Source organism: Anomalospiza imberbis, chromosome 1 (assembly GCF_031753505.1).
Source record: "Anomalospiza imberbis isolate Cuckoo-Finch-1a 21T00152 chromosome 1, ASM3175350v1, whole genome shotgun sequence".
NCBI lineage: Eukaryota > Metazoa > Chordata > Aves > Passeriformes > Viduidae > Anomalospiza > Anomalospiza imberbis.
The window spans coordinates 20,840,754-20,859,748 of record NC_089681.1 but is presented as its reverse complement, the minus strand read 5'-3'; the positions used below and the strand labels follow the sequence as shown (position 1 = coordinate 20,859,748).

At 42.1% G+C, this 18,995-nt stretch overlaps 2 protein-coding genes and 1 long non-coding RNA gene across 14 annotated transcripts in view; 1 reads left to right on the top strand and 2 right to left on the bottom strand.

The window, feature by feature from the left end:
- RRM2B (ribonucleotide reductase regulatory TP53 inducible subunit M2B) overlaps positions 1-7,719 on the bottom strand; it is a 20,692-nt gene extending 12,973 nt beyond the window's left edge. The window contains exons 1-4 of one of the 3 annotated variants that reach the window (XM_068183632.1): positions 7,458-7,719; positions 2,764-2,916; positions 1,220-1,336; positions 163-296 (exon numbers count right to left, since the gene is read on the bottom strand). In XM_068183632.1, coding sequence (XP_068039733.1) covers positions 163-296; positions 1,220-1,336; positions 2,764-2,916; positions 7,458-7,559 — 506 coding nt within the window. In that variant the 5' untranslated portion in view covers positions 7,560-7,719. Of the gene's footprint in view, positions 1-162; positions 297-1,219; positions 1,337-2,763; positions 2,917-3,756; positions 4,560-7,457 lie in introns of those variants that run through there. The other 2 variants (XM_068183650.1, XM_068183642.1) reach the window with 2 other exon arrangements.
- LOC137470396 (uncharacterized) lies at positions 7,669-18,995 on the top strand. The gene is made up of 3 exons (XR_010997036.1): positions 7,669-7,731; positions 14,491-18,179; positions 18,225-18,995. It is a non-coding gene; the product is annotated as an uncharacterized lncRNA (long non-coding RNA).
- The window catches only part of UBR5 (ubiquitin protein ligase E3 component n-recognin 5), an 85,739-nt gene continuing 79,944 nt past the window's right edge, over positions 13,201-18,995 (bottom strand). For all 10 annotated transcript variants that reach the window (XM_068183537.1, XM_068183548.1, XM_068183572.1 and 7 more), the window contains 6 exons: positions 18,614-18,698; positions 17,555-17,710; positions 17,038-17,151; positions 15,588-15,732; positions 14,922-15,007; positions 13,201-13,822 (listed from right to left, as the gene is read on the bottom strand). In XM_068183537.1, the coding sequence (XP_068039638.1) occupies positions 13,610-13,822; positions 14,922-15,007; positions 15,588-15,732; positions 17,038-17,151; positions 17,555-17,710; positions 18,614-18,698 (799 nt within the window). In that variant the 3' untranslated portion in view covers positions 13,201-13,609. The remainder of the gene's footprint in view (positions 13,823-14,921; positions 15,008-15,587; positions 15,733-17,037; positions 17,152-17,554; positions 17,711-18,613; positions 18,699-18,995) is intronic.

The window sequence follows — 18,995 nt, the reverse complement described above, 5'->3', positions numbered from 1 at the left end:
GGGGGTCAGACATGCAGGCCTTGAAAGCTTTAAGGAACTTTCCCCAATTCCCCCAGAAAGTCAGCATGAAAACAGGAGACAGCTGCCATGCTGCCCTACAACAAAGGCACTGGCTTCAGTGACAGATTTCCCACAGGGTTTGTAACACATCCAGAGGTTTACCTTTTCTTGGGATCTTTGATGTAGGTGTCTATGAGCAAGCTGTACATCTCTGAGTGAACATTCTCCATGAGAATCTGAAAGCCATAGAAACAACGAGCTTCTGGGATCTGCACCTCCTGACTAAAACGTGCCACCTGTCAAAACCAGAAAGCATGCAGTTAGTACAATAAAGCAGTCCTGCATGACACTACTTTGAGCTCAACAGGAGAGACATCAGATCTCTGCTACAGAGACAGGATGGGAGCAGTTCTGTCCTACTTTGTTCACAGATATGTCAATAGGATAGTTGTGGTGCAGAGGAAAATAAAGCAAGCTAGCCCGAAGTAAATACATCTAAGAGCTGAAGCATGAGGGCACATGTACACAGGAGAAGAACAGCAAAATAATGCAGTACTAAACACTTAGTACTGAACAAAGCCTCAGACTTTGTGTTCATCATTAAAAATATAAACAACATAAGGCATGTTCATGCAATACATTCACACATACACTGCATGTTATAAACATTCAAATATTTAAGATTTAAACTGGGCATTTGCAGACAAATAGCACTGCTAACCTGTGATGAGATATTCTCCAGCCCAGAACAGATATCAGCAAGAAGAATTCCCCACCTTTTTAGCAGCACCCACCTGCAGCCCTAAGAGATTCTAGGATGCTGTTCAGTGAGAACAAAACAGATTTTACCAAAATGAGGAATACATGGTACAGCCATGGTCTGTATTTCCTACTTTTCAATTAACATTAGTACAGAAAAATATGGGGTTACATTAATTCATTCAGAAATGCACATCCCACAGCCAAGCAGGGGCTGAACTTAAAAACAGTGTCCCTGAGTGATGTGATTTGGAGCCCTGATGACCACAGCTGACCCAATTTAACTCAAACACTGTTCCCAGATGAACAAGCTGTTTGTTCCACTTAAAAAAGGTGAGATGGAAAGAAAAAAATAGTACACATTTAATAAACCTTTGAATTAATGTGAAAAAGCTGAAATGGAAAGTTAATAAGACAATAACATGACTAAGCATTCAAGCCCTCTGTAAGTCTTTCTCACCAGGTTTTCATTTACAATTCCATCACTGGCTGCAAAAAATGCCAGAACGTGAGAGATAAAGTATTTTTCATCTGCTTTCAGCTTGTTCCAGTGAGGAAGGTCCTTTGACAAATCAACCTAATGAAAAGAAAAAGGAAAACATTGTCCTTCTGCATTTGTCATTCTGTAAAAACAAACAGCCCAGTCAAGTGACTGAGGCAGAGTTTTGGCATTTGCTTTCAAGTCTTTACATGTAGGGAATTTAAATACTTGTGACTGTAAAAGACAACAGAGACCACTGCAGAACTGTTGTCTCTCTCTGCAAAAATAACATAATGTACTTGTTTCACAGTTCACACTTCTGTAAGTTGGAATAAAAATTGGTGTCTATTGAATAAATAAATGAGATTTTGAAAAGCCTTAGTATCTTTCTGTCATGAGTATGAACACACACCAGTAACCAGACCTCATTCTGAGACACTTAAACTTTACTTGAAATAAATGCTGATACCCCAAGAAAGCTATACCAAGCATGTCAAAAGATGGACTGAGGGGACTTCTGCCTTAGGCAGGTGTTCAGCCTTCATGTTGTCAAAGAACGGTATGGAGCAAATGCTGTGCAACTGTTCTTGCCTATCAGACTAAACCCCAGCCATGAAAGAAAACCACAGCTTCCTTCACATGGTCCTTTTTTGTTTGTTTGTAGAATTTCTGAACCAAAACAGCACTAAAGTAGAGTCAGATGTGAAAAATGCAGAGGACCCACAGATAGCAGGACAGTGTAAGAAGGAACCAGCAATGTAGTAAAAGGGAAATGCTGGTAAGGCAGGAGTTCAAATGCTTTTTCTTTAATGGTTTAAATGAAGATCTGCTGTAACAGGGCAGCAAGCTGCCCAGCCAAGCAATGAAATACCACCTCCACAAACAGCAGTTCCTCATCACCCCATGATGCTTTCTAATCTATTTAGAGCCTGCCAGTGCTTTCATCTTACTCCTCTGCAGTTGCAGACCACTGTCCACAAACGAGCTCAGGTCTAGCTAACCAGCAACCTCAGGGAAGAACTTAGAGCTTGCACTGTAACATGGGGCAAGCACCTCACCAGGGCAATCAGGAGTCAGCTAAACACATTTTCAGCAAAACTAACACTATCTGTCTGGAAATTTAGGTACCTAATATTAAGGAACAGGAGGAAATTTCCCAGAGTATCTTACTCCTTACATCAGCAGTCAGTTGCAGGTTCAGAGACCACAGCATGGTAGGAGCTATCTGACCATAAATTAGGGCAATCTGAGTTAGGATTTCTCTATAACCAGAAAAGCACTCCAGGACACAGTTCCACCTCATCCTAAATTAAGCACCTAAAACAGCTCTGCTGAATCACCTTGTGGAAGCAGCTTGCTTTCCACTGTCAATGAAGGGAGTTCTGCTTCGGTGCTGGCACCTGATGTTTGATGAAATTAACTCCAACCTTTGCAACACAGAAACCCGCAAGAGAGCTAGGAAAGATGTGCCAGGACCTTGGTAGTCTGACTGTCTTTTGCCAACCTACTGGCCCAGGGCTCACCTCTTCTGCTGTCCAAAAGGAGGCCTGAGCCTGCTTATACATCTTCCATATGTCTGGATACTGGATCGGGAAGATGACGAACCGGCGGTGATTTTTTCTGAGTAGAGGCTCTTCATCAAGGTCGGAGCCATTTTCAGCAGCACTTGATGAGCTCTGAAAATAAAGCACAGCTCTGGTTTAAGTTACCACTGTTTATGCCTCCTCCTCGCCCTATCTCAAAAGTGTGGTCTGAAGTTCACCCGCGTCACACAGACACTGACCTGGCTCCCTGGGGTACGTGTCCCCTCACCCTCCATCAGTGCTCCCGGCAGCGCTGCCTGCCCACCCAGCTCTACCCAGCACAGCTCTCACCAACCGCCCCGTCCCAGCTGTGCCGGCGCAGGAAGCGCCCGATGCCTGTGTGCCAAAGACAAAGCCTTTTGCAGCACAGGGGGGAAATCTGCCCTGGGAGACATCAGCCACTGCGGTCCCACACATGGGGAGACACGAGTGAGGTCACGGCACGGGGCTGCAGCCTGCCACCAGCACAGCTCCACCACGCTCACTGCCCAGGTACCTCCCAGCCATTTGCTTTCCATTCAGCCATTAGGACCTGGATGGACTGCCTTAAGAAGGCCTTGAGATCACAGTAACTAATCCCAATTGACAGAGGACAGCCCTGTACCACAGCGAGTCTCAGCATGGAGGTTTGTGTATGCAATCTGTGAGGGCAGCCCACACAGCAGCGTGGGTCTGGAGGCTGCCCTGGAGGCTCTCCCTTGATATGAAAGTAACTTACATCTTCTCAGCAGCTGGCAGCAGGAAAACCTCTGCCTGGAGTCACCCATCTCCACACTGATCTTTCTCTGTGGGCTTCCAGAGGACATCTGTGCACAGCTCTTCCTCAGAGAGTTCTAGCCCAGCCGAGCTGGGGAGGTGGGCACAGCTGATATTTAGGAAACAGGCCAGTGAAAAGTAGCAGAGAGGGCACTCTGACCAGGGCCTTCACCTCACCTCTGGCTGGGGACATCTGCTCCCAGGATCAATCCCTGCATCCCTGCAGACATGTCACCAAGCACCTACTAGAAACAATTGCTGTGAAGAGCTGTCAGGACAGCACGCTGCAACCTCTGCAGAAAGGCTGGGGACTCACACTGATCAGAAGTTCAGCAAGCAGGACGCCTTTCTGGGTTGGTTCCAAAATCCCACTGACACTGATGTAGAGGATAACTAACCACAGGCAGTGTACAAGGTGTTCCATATAATACAGCAGAGAAGGGGAGCTGAAGGTTTTGAACACCATTATTTCTACCTTCCTGAAGGTATCTGGAAGTCCTTTCCCTACCCAGTCTGACTGTAACTACTCACATAATAAAAAGCATTCCTTTACTTCAATTTGGAAAATATTCTCAAACAAATAATGTCATTCGGATTTTAAAAAACAAACAAAACCCAAACATGCGTGCACATTGCATAGCTGCCATAGATACCCCAGACACCCCCAGTGAATACATCACTGAAACACATTGCACTTACAATTCTACCCCTTTATTCTATTTTTAAATATTACTCAATTACATGATACAGATTTCTCAGCATCATCTGACAGCTGTGAGAGTTGAAGACCTTTTTTACTTCCCAGGACATAGATGGTTACAATAACTCACTGGAATTGGGAGAATTTGGGGTTGGCAGGTTCAGCACCTTGTCTTAGCACACACGTGCTCAGGGTCTGGCATCCAGCCAGCTCCATCTGTTTTTGCACCAGCTGACATCCTTGAAAACAGAAACACTGCAAAAGTCTTCCCTGTTATCCCAGCCACTGCTGGCTCATGGGCAGTTTGTTGTCCTCCAGGACTCCCAGATCCTTCTCCACAGAGCTGCTTTCCAACAGGTCACTCCCATCCTGTACTGGATCCCAGGGTTATTCCTCCCCAGACCTGCATTTTTCTTCGCTAAATTTCAGACTATTCCTCTGCCCATCTCTCCAGCCTGCCCAGGTCCTTCTGAAGGGCTGCACAGTCCTCTGGGGTATTGGCTGCTCCTCCCAGCTTTGTGCCATCAGTGAACTTGCTGAGGAGGCATTTGCCCCTTTCATCCGAGTCACTGATGGATAAGTTAAAGAATACTAGGCCCAGCATTGAACCCTGGGGGACACAACCAGTGACAGCCCTGAATCTAGACCAGTGCTCAATCCACCTCACCATCCACTCATCCAGCTCACACTTTCTGAGCTTGACTATGAGGGTACCATGGGAGACACTGGCAAAAGCCTGGCTAACGCCCATGTAGACAAAATCCACTGCCCTCCCTTGTCTATTCAGCCAATTGTCCTATCACAGAAGGTAATCAGATTGGTTAAGCACGAGTCCCCTTTGGTGAATCCATGGTGACTATTCCTGATGACTGTCTTGTCTTCGCGTGCTTAGAGATGGACTGCAGGATGAGCCGTCCCATCATCTTTCCAGGGATTCAGGTGAGGCTGGCTGGCCTGTGGTTTTAAAAACTGTACCAGTATCTTGTTAAATAGATGGTTTTGGTTGTTTGGGGTTTTTTAATTTTAAAAAGGAAAGGTCAGTCACATAGGCTACACCATACTGGAACCTCCTGCTCACCTCCCTTATAACCTTCAGGGGTTCAGAGGAGTTTCACAGGCAGGCTCTGTGAAAGGAACCTTTCACAGGCTCTAAATGGGAAGGCAGGCAGGCAGTGGCTACAAGACAATCCCATCTTCTCTAACTCAGTTTCAAGTGTGTGGCGCATTCTGATCACTGTTGAGGCTTCTGAGCAGTCATCACCTTGTGCTGAAGGAGCATAATACATTCCCTGCCTTGCCTTCCTGGATCCAGGGGCACTGGCAGGAGTGTGAGAGGCAGAAGAAGGTAGAAGTCACTAGGTCAACACTACCTTCATTCTGCACCCCCAGATCTTTTTCCTAATGCTATGATGGTGCATAAAACAGTCAACACCATAATGACAAAGGGCACCCAGTTTATAATGTGTACGTGCTTCGCTTTCAGACAACATGATCCAAATGCATAAAAGAGCTGAAGCTGGCCAGGCACAGGCCAACCCTTGCACCAGCAGGGTCAACCAGATGAGGCTTCAGTATCTCCAAGGATGGAGACTACACAGCCTCTGTGAGCAACCTGTGGCAGCATCTGACCACTTTCAGAAAAAACAAGTGTTTTCTCACACATAAATGCAACCTCTTATACTTCAGTGTACGTATAAGAGGTTGCATTTAGTCCCACCTTAGTCCCACCATGGGCACCACCGAGAAGAGCCTGGCTCTGTCTCCTTTATTCCCTCCACTAGGTATTTTCACCCACTCACAAAATTGCCTGCAATCTTCTCCAGGCTGAACAGTCCCAGCTCTCATGGCCTCTCTTTGTGTAACAGATGCTGTAGTCTCTTAACCATCAGCCTTTTGCCAGACACACTCCAGTACATCATATCCCAGTTATTCTGCAACTGTGAGAGACAAGCTCTTCCGCTGATGACAATAAATCAAATGGACAACAAAAACTGCTTAGGGGTACTGAAATGCCTTCCATTACTTTCAAATTCAGCAAACTAGGAAATAATTAACAAACAAGGAAACAAATTAGGAAATAATTAACACATATACACACCCATCACCCCAAAGCTACAGCTACATATGCAAGCATCACAGTTACATGCCCTACATCAGCTGTAAGCAGGGGAAAAGCTAAAGTTGCTGGCAGAACCAGCAGAGTGATGTGGAACATACACTCAACGGTATGTGACCATGAACCCTCACACACCCTAGTAAGAAGCTGCATGTGCATCCCACCAGCTTCCAAAGCATTCAGGCCAGCCCTGGGAAGCACAGGCCATGCCAGCAGTGAGACTGGGAAGACCATCACCATTCCTGGGAGAGATGGTTTGCACTGCACGGCGTCTGAGGAGCACAACACCTGCTGGTTCCACATGCTTGAGGGGATCACAGGACTGCCACGCACTTCACCATGGGCACAGCATGTCACTGTGCAGGGGGACACAGTAAGGGGTTTCTTACACTTCTATTTAACGCGGCACACCTGTTTTTGGATTGAGTACTGATGAGACACAAGGGTTCAGGAAGACCATGTCTTCCCTGTCATGATGATCCTTTCTCTTCGAACACCTCAGCCTGGCTTAGCACGGCTATACTGGGGGCACACCAGAGCGTAGCTCAGACGCCTCCCAGGGGCAGACCTTCCCGGTCCATAGGGCCTGGGAAGCCGGGAACATCACCAACACCCACACTTGCCTCCACGGCAGCTCGGGGCAGAGGGGACGAGCTCTACCTTCCCGGTCCCGGCAGGCGCAAACCCCCGGGCCGGCACTGCCCAGCCCCCGTGCCAAGCAGCCGCGGCCTCCGCTCGGAGGCCCGCATCTCCCGCAGGGGCTGCCAGCGCTCCCCGGGGCCGCGGTGCCCGAGCGGTCCGGCCCTGCCGAGCCCGGGCGGGACAAGGGCGCGGAGGGACGGGTCCGTGTCCTCTCCAGGGCTGTCCGAAGCAGCGGGTCGCCGGTGCCCGGGGTCTCCCCGCGGCGGCCCGGCCCGGCCCGGCCCGGCGGGGAGGCAGCGCAGCGCCCGGGGGGGCGGGGAGGCCGCGGGGCCCGGCCGGACGGGGCTGCGCTGCCGCCGCCGCGCCGTTCTCGGAGCCGCCGCCCGGCCCGGCCCCGCTCCCCGCCCCGCCCGGCCTTACCCGCTCCGGGCCCGCCGCCTCCTGCGGCGCCGCCGAGCCCTGGCGTTCGCCCATGGCCGGCGGGACTGCGCCGCCAGGAGCGGAGGAAGGGGGAACAGCCATGGCCCAGGCCGCTCCTCCCCCGGGGAGGACTCAGCAATTGCATAACAAACACAGGCGCAGTGCTTGGAGGCGCTCGCCAAGAGCCCCTCCGTGACAGTACGACTGATACTTGTTTCTCTCCCTTGCAAGCAGAGAGAGCTTCAAAAGATTCGGGTGTCCCCTTTCCAGAAAGGTAACTTTCGGTGCTGCTTTAAGAATTCGTGTGCCCTTAAGAATTTTGGGTATTTTTTTTAAAGGCACCAGGCTGCCACAGTGACTGAGACCTCCCCTCCTCCCCTCTCTCCATTCCCAAGCATGGGAAGGGGGAGTCAGGCCAGCTGGGCTCCTCTGGACCGCATCTGTTTCCTGTTTTATGCCTTGTGAGACGCCCAAGCCTCGCCAGGGCAGGGGGTAAGAAAAGTTCCGTGGTGAGATCTGTGACTAAGCACAAGAACAGCTCTGGTTTTCTTACATGGAGTTTTCTGAGGAGCAGAAACACGTGCCTGAGCAGCAAGTGACTTAAAAGCGCAGCAGGAACACAGAAAAAGTAAACGAGAAAAGGTGGATTCACATTAACAATCTCTGCTGTTACCCGAGTACTGTTATTTCTGAGACACCCTTGAAGTTTTATTTCCCAGAGATACCTAGACAAGCTGCTTAATCTTTACGTCCAACAACAGCTCCACTCATATCAAGTACGTGGACTAGCAGGGAATCCAGCTTTTTGTCCAGAGCAACTAGAGGAACACTGATGTAGAGCAAACCCAGCTGACCCATTTAGACAAATTCTATTGGCGTATGTAATAAGAATTTGCTGGTGGTTTAAGGGGGAGATGCATGAATTTGTGGAACCAAAACTAACAAGCAGCAGACTATTCGTATTAAATGACATTGACTGGTCTGCCAGTTGTCTTAGCCCCCAAGTCTGATTGTCCCAGCTACTGTTTCAGAGTTCCCTAAATAAAGAAATGCCCTGTCCTGACAGGGATTAAGATCTACCATAAATTAATATAATTAGCAATAGAAAATTGTTCAAGTATTTGGAGATAACATCTTAAACACCTGCCTTTATGTCTACTTACATGGTGCCTAAAGATGCACAAAAAAAGAAAAATACTGGAAAAGATTAACCAAACAGCATGTGGCTGTTCTTGCACCTCAACAAAATCTGCCAACTTCTTTTAGCTTTGTTTTATAAAAATTAAATCATGTACACAACACTGAAATACAGGCAAGCGCATACAAATGAAATACAGCATTATGCATAATTTTGCAAGATTTCAGATTACTCAGCTGTACCTACAACGTCCTGTTTAGGACAAGCTCCCTGACAGGTGATGGAAGGTGTACTCCTCCCTCAGTTCCTCACAGCTGCAGCAGCTGTCCTGCTATGGCAAATGTTGTCATCACTGTTTTAACTGTCCTACCTCTTTCTTCCCTCCCCCAAAAAGTGTTACTTTTTGGGGGAATACTCAGCTGCCTTTTGCAATAGGTTGTAAGTCTAATTTTGTATATGAAAATGCCATTTCAGGTAAATTGAAGAATTTTCATTTTTAAATTAAAGTGAAATCTGCTTTTCAGCTTAGCACTGTTCCCTCTCAGAAAATCAATTTGTGAATTATTTCAGTATGTCTAAAGCCTAAAATTTCTTTAAGTCTCCTTGAAGTCTCTGTGCAGAGAAACCTTACCATAGGTTGTGGCAATAATCTATTTTCCAACATAGTATACAAGCATACTCATTTGGTTAGCTGCCACTGCCACTGGACAAAGGGATACTGAAGAGTTTCATCATTATAGAAAAGTCCTGAAACACCTGGGAGCAACCAACTGCCTCTTGTTATACTAAATAGTCTTTTACTATAATAGTAGTTTGTGGTGATAATAGACAAAAAATACCTTTATATGAAGCCGTTGACAAAGGGGAAAAATAGTCTCTCACAGGATCGTGTTTCAAGCAAGACATGGAGTTATCCTCTAAGACAATTCCACAAAAAATCCATTAAAATATATTAAGAATTAAAACCCTCCACTCTTCTCAGTTCAGCAAATCTGAAATAGCTGCAAATGAAAGCCACAAAAGCAATTTCCAACTAGCAAAGGATCCATCAGAACTCCTGATAATGCCAGAAGTCCTGATGGGCAATGACTGCACTGTGATGGAGGCCACACTCCAGTTGTGAAGCCTGTTCATGTCCTCTCCACGGACATGAACATCTCCTCTTCCACCATGTGGAAACTTCCAGCACTGTGAGTTCCAGGTAGTCACTGAAGCTTTCACATGACCCATTCACCTATGCATGTTAATGTGTGGACATACCTTCTATCTCAGAATATAATGCCACACATGCTGAAATCCAGCTAATCTGGACATGCAGAATTTTCTACTTGGTTTTAGCAGACCAGTTACTAAATAGGCAAACCAAAGAGTTCAGAAAAAAGGTCAAATCCTACAAAGCTTGAAAGAGGAAGGGAATCAGAGCTACTGAACGAGGTATCCACAGTTTGCCTTACAGAGAGGAAGCCAGAAGAATCCAAGTGTCAGTGAAGCAAAGAGCACGGACACAAGCAGCTCAGAATGGCATTTACAGATGCACACAGAAGCATAATCCACAGGCTATGGGACCCCCATAAAGAGGGAGTTGGGGCACAGCAGTTAGCATAGAAAGGAAGAGGTTAACGCAAACTTAGTGAACAATCTTCCATGTGGTATTAAGGGTCACCAGGAGTTGTGCTGAATTCTGGCTCTCTCTGAGAAGCAACCACACCGGAGGCGGTTGGTGGTGGCTGGGGAACTTCTCCCACCTGCACACCAACTACCATGGAGAGGTGCAGCCCTGTTCACTACATGCTTCTCTTCAGATGCGTGGAGGTAAACTTCTGAAAACAAGCAGGTCTGTACGGTTTGCACGATTGCATACAAAGATAAACACTGTTTAAGAGTTGAGGAAAATTTCCTTTCCTCTGCCTCCCTGTATGCTGCTGTGCAAGGGTATTGGTTTGGATTCACAAGATTGCCAGTTTCCAGCTTTATCACTGCTTGTTATCTAGGGACCAAATTACTAAATTGCAGGAAAGAAAAATCACTTCCAAACTACACAGGTGGGAAAAACCACTTGATGACAATTTTTCATTCCTGGAAAATTATCAAAGCTGGAGCAAGTGATTTACCTTGTGTTGGATACAGCTAGCTAAGTAAAAGAAACCAAAGCCAAGAATTAGTCACAGAAATTAGCACTAAAGTATCAGTTTTTCCTAGATTCAGATTAGGACCTACTCTAGTAGTTGGTCATAACATGTTATTAGTAGCTACCTTTATCTCCTCTTTCAGCAATGGTGAATAGCTAAGGATTTAGACTATTTAAAAAGTGTAAGCAGAATTTAACTAGTTTCTCTACCACATTTTAAGTGAACTAACAGAAGGGCTTAAGTCAAAGGGAGAGGAGGTGTATGATTTTAATAAACATTTTTCTTATTAAAATCTTGATATAGCTTAAATATACCATACAGAGGAAAAAAAGCTATTTATAAAGCTACATACATATTTCAAGTCAATGACGACAGAATATATCATTCTAAATTCCCTCTCTGCTTATCAGAATGCCTTGTGTGTGTGTATATATGGTGAGCCACTGTGCTATCTGCATAACTTTTGTCTAGCTATACATTACAGGACTTAAAAAATGCTTAATCTATATACAGAAATATATATACATATAACATATATTTATATGTTATACATACACACACACTTATATACATATACACACAATACATATATAATATATACACAGTACTTTACATGTATATATGGCCTTTCATCCAAGGGCCTTGGATACTTCTTAGTACATCAAGCCTCACAAAGCTTTGTGAGGGAGCTTTATTTTACACACTGGAGCTTTGATGCCTATTCTAAACAGTTTTTTTTTTGTTGCTTTCTACAAATTTTGCACATTTCAGTTAGAGGCAGTTTTGGGAGTGGATATAATCACAGCAGTTTGATAGCCAGGCATAAGGTAGATGTTGCTTTGTACCTCTGTAACTTATCCTCCTTAGTATAAGAGAACAGCATAAATTTTCTCTATGCTAAAATGTCTCTACATAGATTTGTGAGGCTGTACTGCTTTTTATTTTTAGCAAAGTAAAATCTAATACAGTTTTGAACTTAAGTTACACTGGAGGTCACAACAGGAAATCGAGCTCCAATCCTCACACATTGAAACTATCCTTTTCTAGGATGATCAATTTAGAGGAAGTATTAGTACCTGCAGAAATAATTCTACATCTATTTATTTATCTGCAGTTTAACTACACAAGCCTGAAACAATCCACCTTATTTAGAAAACAGTATTTTCAGCATCAATTTGGCAACTGGTGATCAGAATTTGTGGTACTGTACTCCATACCTTTAGCAACTAAATAAATGAAGAAGCGGCTTTTTTGAAAATCAGATGTAGGTAACTTTTGGTCATCCTAAAACTAGCTGACAGAAAGGAAAACCCAGAGGAGCTCTGGCTAAGGTGAATTCTACTGGGATTTGGGTGGAACATTATTTCAGCTCTTCCCAACAAAAGGGAGAAAAAAATATCATTAACATGGACTAATGGGTTTGGAGAAGCAAGAAAGAACATCACCACCACAAAAGCTCTAATCCCTCAGTACTTCAGTCTGCTAAGCTTTCATGAATTTATTTTGACACAGAAAAAGTAGCTCCTTTCTTCATCAACCAATTTCTAACTCAAAAATCTCTCAAGCCTTAGGGAAAAGAAGTCCTAGATCATGGTCAAAGACTGCCCTCCCCAAAAGTAACCAAGCACTTCAAAAGTGAACATAGAGTAGAACTCACTACAAAGAAGTTCGAGAATTTTATTCTAATCTAATTGCCTTGAGATTTTTCAGAACAAGCTACTTTTCCTTCAAACCAATTCTGTTAAAAGGAGGGGTTGCCTGGCCCATTTCTTTCAGGATTCTCTGCTAACTGTAAAATGTGGGCTAAATGTCTTCTGCATGTCAATTTTTTAGCTACAAAATTCAGATTTTTAATGACCAACTATGTTTAGTGTATGCTCTTAGCTAAAGTATAAATGGCTTAATAAATAAAAACTATTGTTTCTTCAGTATGACTTGGTATTTTGTCTGTAATTTCTTTATTAAAAAACTGTAACAAGATACTTAAAAAAAGGCTAGATACAAAAGAAGTTAAGCAGCTCACGAACATTAAAGTTTTCCAAAAAATGTATCTTCAATAATCATGATCTTATAAACATTTTACAGTTACCAGAAAGTGCCCAGGCTGAGTTTACATAGTTAGATAATGTAGTACAAGTGTTGGGTTAGAACTGGTAGTGGAACAATCTCCTGACTGTCTGTTCACTGTAACAAGGATACAAAAATGTTGATTGTGAACTATGAAATACTGTGCATTGGCCTCATCAAATATGTACAGGGAAAAAAAAACCACTAAAGGTACAGATTACATGCAAAATATTAGTGATGGTATCTCATGTGCCAGAGTTCAATGCAAGAGAACAAAAATTGCAATGGAAGTGGTTTCATAAGTGAACAATCCCAACTCTGGGATCTGAGCTGTCAGGAACTTTTTACAAGTTCAATATGCATGATACACAACTGCAGTCAACCACAAATTAAACACCATAAAAAAAAGTTAAAAACACAGAACATACTTAATTTTTTATTTTGAAATTCCCTACTCCCTCTATACAAGAACCTTTGCTGAAACACTTTCCACAAAGGCAGCAGTGAATTTTCAGAACATTTTACATATTTTCCCTCAGCAAAAAGATAAATCACAGTGTAAATTTATATTGTTCTGCTGTCATCTTTGGCTGGGGTTAGGCAAAGGAGTTATTGACTAGCAAACTGTTGCAATCACGTATTGCTAGTGCTCCTTAGGCCTTTATGTTACAAATTTAATACAGGAATGTTTGCATTTAAATCTTTGAAGTACCACCAGGGGTATGACAGCATTAACTTTCATAAACTTTTATAGACAAATGGAAAAATCTACAAAACTTAGCTAGTAATATTACACAGCAATACACACTTTTTATACTCTACACAAAACCAAAATTCTTGGTCTTAATGGCGAGTAACAATTTTTGCTTCAAAATCTGCTTAGAGGAATAGAGTGGGACATAAAGGCGAGAAATGCAAGTGTTTGCTGTTGGAAGATGTTGGTCATCTGGTGGCCTTATTGTGATGGATGGCATAGGCTGGAACCCCTCCTCACTGGCAGGCAATGATGGACTTGAGGTCCAAAAGTAAACCTGAAAAAAGAAGACAGTGTTTAAAATTAAGATTCATACTGCCTACAAATTGTGTAGAGATAGGTTAAAAAAGAACTGCACAGGCATAGCAAGATTGATCATACTATGTTCTCTTCAATATGCCAAACTAAACTCCACAGTCGTTCTACTTTCTTCTGTAGCAATTTCCTTCACTTCCCTTCATCAACTGCTCATTCATAAAACTGATAAAAGCAGCACTCAAAATTATCCTGTATCAACAAATCCTCAGTAAATGGCATGTCCACAAATCTGTCTGGGAAGGTGGTGACTGCCATCAATACAAATTGAATCAAGAGTCTCTCACAAACCAGTCAAGAGACTACAGAATGTATTACTGGTACAGACAAAAGGCAGAAACAGAGAGTATTTGGTTTACTATCTCAAGTGTAAAATACGGAGTCACCACCAAAGTGTAAGCATAGACACTCCTTGAAAAATGTGCTCTAGGCTTTCCACTTTTCAGAGGACTCTTTGTTTCCTTTTAGTAAACTGTAAGGGAGAGACAGTACCTTAAAAATTAGAAGTTTAAACCAAACCGTTTTAAGAAGTGTAAAACAAATAAAATTTACAGGTGAGTTTTTAAAAATGAAATCTCCTGAACAGTATCTTATTCTCTCATGCTTCTCATCAGCTTCTCACTCCTAAAGGGCTTTGAGAAGGACATGGTATCGTTACTGACATCTTACAGGGAGGACACACATATTGCCCTCAGGATACACAAAAGTCAGGTGAGTAGATGATCCATGAAGAGAACTTGACATCAAAACCCTACCAGCCCACAACACAGTTGAGTAACCACAGTTATACATCTTAACTTACTCTGCAACTGTGCAGAGTGAAACTGTGCTTCTGCAAGAGACCTATGAACAGGGAGAAGGACGCACCACACTTACTTTCAGTTATATGAAGGTCTAGGATTCACACCTCTTGTTTCCAAAACCAAGTCTTACCCAACCCTACTACCCTGCTCTGCTACTTTAATTCTTCACAAAGTCTCTGTAGGTAGACAGTTTAGAACAGCATTGACACCAGTTATTCCAATTCTTCTGCACGTTTCCAATAGGAACGGACAACTTACCAGATCTTGTCTTTCCGTCATACTCATCTTCTCAACTATGGACCAAAACCAACGCTTGAATTGCAAAAGCTTCTCAGCATTTTCTCCTATGTGAAATAACAAGGTACACAATTCAGCTGCTACACTGGACAATAACATTAAGAGACCTGTTTTACATGTGCTGCAAGATGGATCACAGCTACAATCGCATTCATAAAGTCCTGATATTGGAGACTAGTAATTTCAAAACTGATAGCTTTGAATGCAAGGCCAACACTGACATAACTCAGTACCACTCCCACTCCTCCCTCCTTACCAAAAAGCCCAACTGCAACTAAAGACAGTATAAAAATTATGTAAGAAGCATTAAACTTGCATCCATCACATTTATAGTTCTAGAGAATTTTCACAAGAAAGATATACTACCAGTAATATAATCACCGTATTGAACATCTAGTGACAGCGAAGTTGGAAAACAAGCTTTCTCCTCCCTCACTTAACTGAAGGTAAATATTTTCTAAGGAATGTAAAAAAATATCCCAAGTAATAACTTTATTACAGCTTTCACTGGCTTATTAACTAATGTCAGACTTAACAGTTCAAGTTTAATGCTAGTAACTACTCCACACAGAAAAAACAGTGTTAAGTTATACCTGCAACTCTGTTTATGACTAAGTTATTTCATACCTGATTCATCATTGAAAGAGGTAAAGCTGATTAGCATTTGCACATTTACTTCACCACAGCCATTTACCAGAAGTCTGAAATCTTCTGCTGTCAAATCTTCTAACGAATTCTTTGGAAGTACATCCAGGAGCCCCTTCCTCATTGCCTTAAGTGAAAACCACAAAATGCACATTGTAACCCTATAACTTTTAAGATTGACTTTAAACACAGTACTCAAAAGTTTCATGTGAAATTCCCTTTAACTCAAGATTCCTTATTCTCTGAGCTGTTCTTTTCTTTTAAAGCTTTATCATCTAAGATGCAAATCTTCTGAAACAAAGAACTGCACCAATTTTTAAACCCGATCTACTAGAGCAAAAGAAAGCAGCTATTTGCTTTGAGCTATTGGTTTGAGCTATTATTTCACCAGGAGTAGAAGCACATGAACTCTGTTAATGCTAAAATTTTCAGGTATTTTGCTAAGCTGTGCTGAATTTGATGAGAATTTAAAAAAAACCCACATCTTGCATGTTACTTTTACTTTGCTTCCTCAGACATATGCCAGCTCTGCTTCAAAAATATTACACACACAGACACACACACACACATGCATGCACACACACATATATTCTATATAAGTAAGTAATATCCTGGAAAGACAGGAAATTCCATATTCAAAATGGAATACTATGAATCAATTTGCTTTAGAAAATTTCAAAATGAATACAAGTGTAAGAGTTTTCAACTCTTAAAATAAACAAGAGTCAAACTATTAATATATGCAGACACGGAGGTCCAAGTATCTTAATTCCAGGTACATGTTCTTTCTGTGAGAATTTGGACCTCAGCTGCACAGAGGTAATATGGCCTGCTCCCCTATCTCAGATGTGCAGCAGGAAACCACAATGAGCACAAGCAACAAAGTTTAGATGTAGCATCATATGACAGACTGGCCTTCATTGACTGTCTTCATTAACTGTCTATATTATTCTGTGTTATTTCAGAAGGGCTTAAAAAAAGAAAAAAAAATTAATATGGTTTTCTAGTCAATTTTTACGTTTCTTGCCAGGCTAGTATAAGTGGTTTTATAAATTATTTTTCCTTAGAACAAGGATGCAAACAAATCAAAGGTAATAAATTGTTAAGAACAAAGTAGCTGCCAAATACAAAGCCAAAATTCCAAGAGAATTTGTGCCATTTGAGCTCAAGAAATGAACATACATATTTAACCAATGAGACCCACTATAAAAGAAATTATCTTTCATTCTATAAAATAAATTACTCAAAGTATTCAGTCTTTACAGTACTGCATAAACAGCTACACAATTACCAAAAAAATTAAATACTTTCAATCAAGCTGTCAAGACTTTAAAGAAAACTGATTAGCAACACTACAACGAGGAGAATAATTAACTGATGGAAATATTACAGATCTTTTTGTCTTCTTTAAAAAAAAACACTGAAGACTTACATGTAGAGGCTGCTCTGCTACTACCAGCATTCGGTGTTCTGCATATTTCCGGACATACTCATATACATTCTGAGGAGTAACTGGTATATTTACACCATTGGAAATAAGTTCAACCTAAGGCAAAGAAATAAGGAACATTTAAAAAGGGGAAGAAGAAAAGCGATATAAAGGAAATGAGATTATTACAACCACCACGGTATGCTGCAGAGTGATTTATTGTTCAATATACCTCCAAACCCAAGCAAAATTCACCACTACAGATTAGTTTTAAAGATTCCCTAGGATTGACTACGGTTGCCAGAGTCTGTGGTAGGCTCTCATTTCAAAGAAAAAAATAGGTAGGTATCATTTCAAAGAAAAAAATCCAGGCTTCAATATCTAAGAACACTGCACTGAATCCAAAAAAAGTAAAATGTTTTATCTGCCATCTGAGAAGAGCATGGATTATGTGCACATTACACCCTGCATAAGCAGTCAAACTCAGAAACTACAGAGCCACAAAGTTATCTGTGCTTACCTGCCCTCCACCCTCCTCCTTACACAGGTCTATTGCAAAGGCTAAATCCATTGCTGCAAACACTGCATCAGCATCTGTACTCTGGGAAGCGAGGATAAGTTGCCGAAGGCTTTCATACATAACTGGATCAAAAAAAGCGAAGTCGTGCCAGTTCACCTACAAAAAAGGATAGAAGTTTGCAACATAACAGGTGTTTAAGAATGTATTCAAAATTAAGTGATCTGTGCCAGATCTATGCACTAGCAACAAAGGATACAAACACACAGAAATAAATGCAGTTAAACTCCTACTTTCGGTCTGCTTTAGAAGGTTGGAATTGGAATACTGGAAGGAGTACATATTAAACAAGAAAAACCTTGAGATAGTAATTAGAAGGCAATCGCTCTTGGAAGACACCAGGGGGTATTTAAAGGTCACTTCTCCCATTAGCTCTTTTTCATTAAAGATTACACTATGTTGGGTAACTGATTATGTGATCAAAACTGAATTTAAGGAAAGACCAGCAGTAACAAACCTTAGTTTAAGTTTGCTGGATCAAAAGCACTTACAATGCCACTGACTAATGCATCAAAAGTGCAGTACACGATTAGCTTTTACGGGGCCAGGGCAGCAATTTTGGTCAAAGGTTTATGTAATTATTGCTCTGAATTAAATTGTGCCTACACCTGAGACAAAATTTTAATTACAAATTAATTCCGTGAGCTCTCTCAAATATCCAGAAAAATGCTTTTCTGTAAGCTATTGCCTACTATTGTGTAACACCATAGTTTCTGAGTCTCAGGAAGAAAAAAAAGCAGAGACAGTATGTAGTTTCTGAAGAGAGTTGAAGGCTAACCTATTACAAATCATTATATCTTACTCAAATACCTGACTTCTAGTACATCTACTCTGTTCAAAATCTAGGAAACGAAAAAATTCAGTTCTCAAATTAAAGACCTCCATACAGTTCTGAGTATCAACTTTGCTAGTTAATACATATGTGGTATGGGGAAAAAGCCCAGTTTTATAGATGAGGTTTTAAGTAATTACAGGAAATTAAAATTTTTATGTTCAACTTACCTTTCTGCCAAGTAGAACTTTGATTACGTGTCTATTTAACGTGATGGGACATAGTTCATTCTGCAACAAGCACAATCCTAGGATTCTGAAAAAATGTGTTTGGAGTTGGTTTTGGTACAGCAGAAATTAGACAGATAGAGACTAGAGATATTTCAGCAAACTCACATTTAAGAGTTCCAATATTCTAAGAATTAAGCTGGAGCCAGATTTCCAAATGTACTGGTCACAAATGAAAATCATGGATATATATAATTGAATAAAATAAGGATAAAAAATTAAAACTTAACAGGAAGAGAAACCTCAAGTTGACATATGCAAATTCCCCTCTATTTAGGCTCAGTGTGAGAAATAGAGACCATAAAAAAAAAAAGTTTTTTCCAGG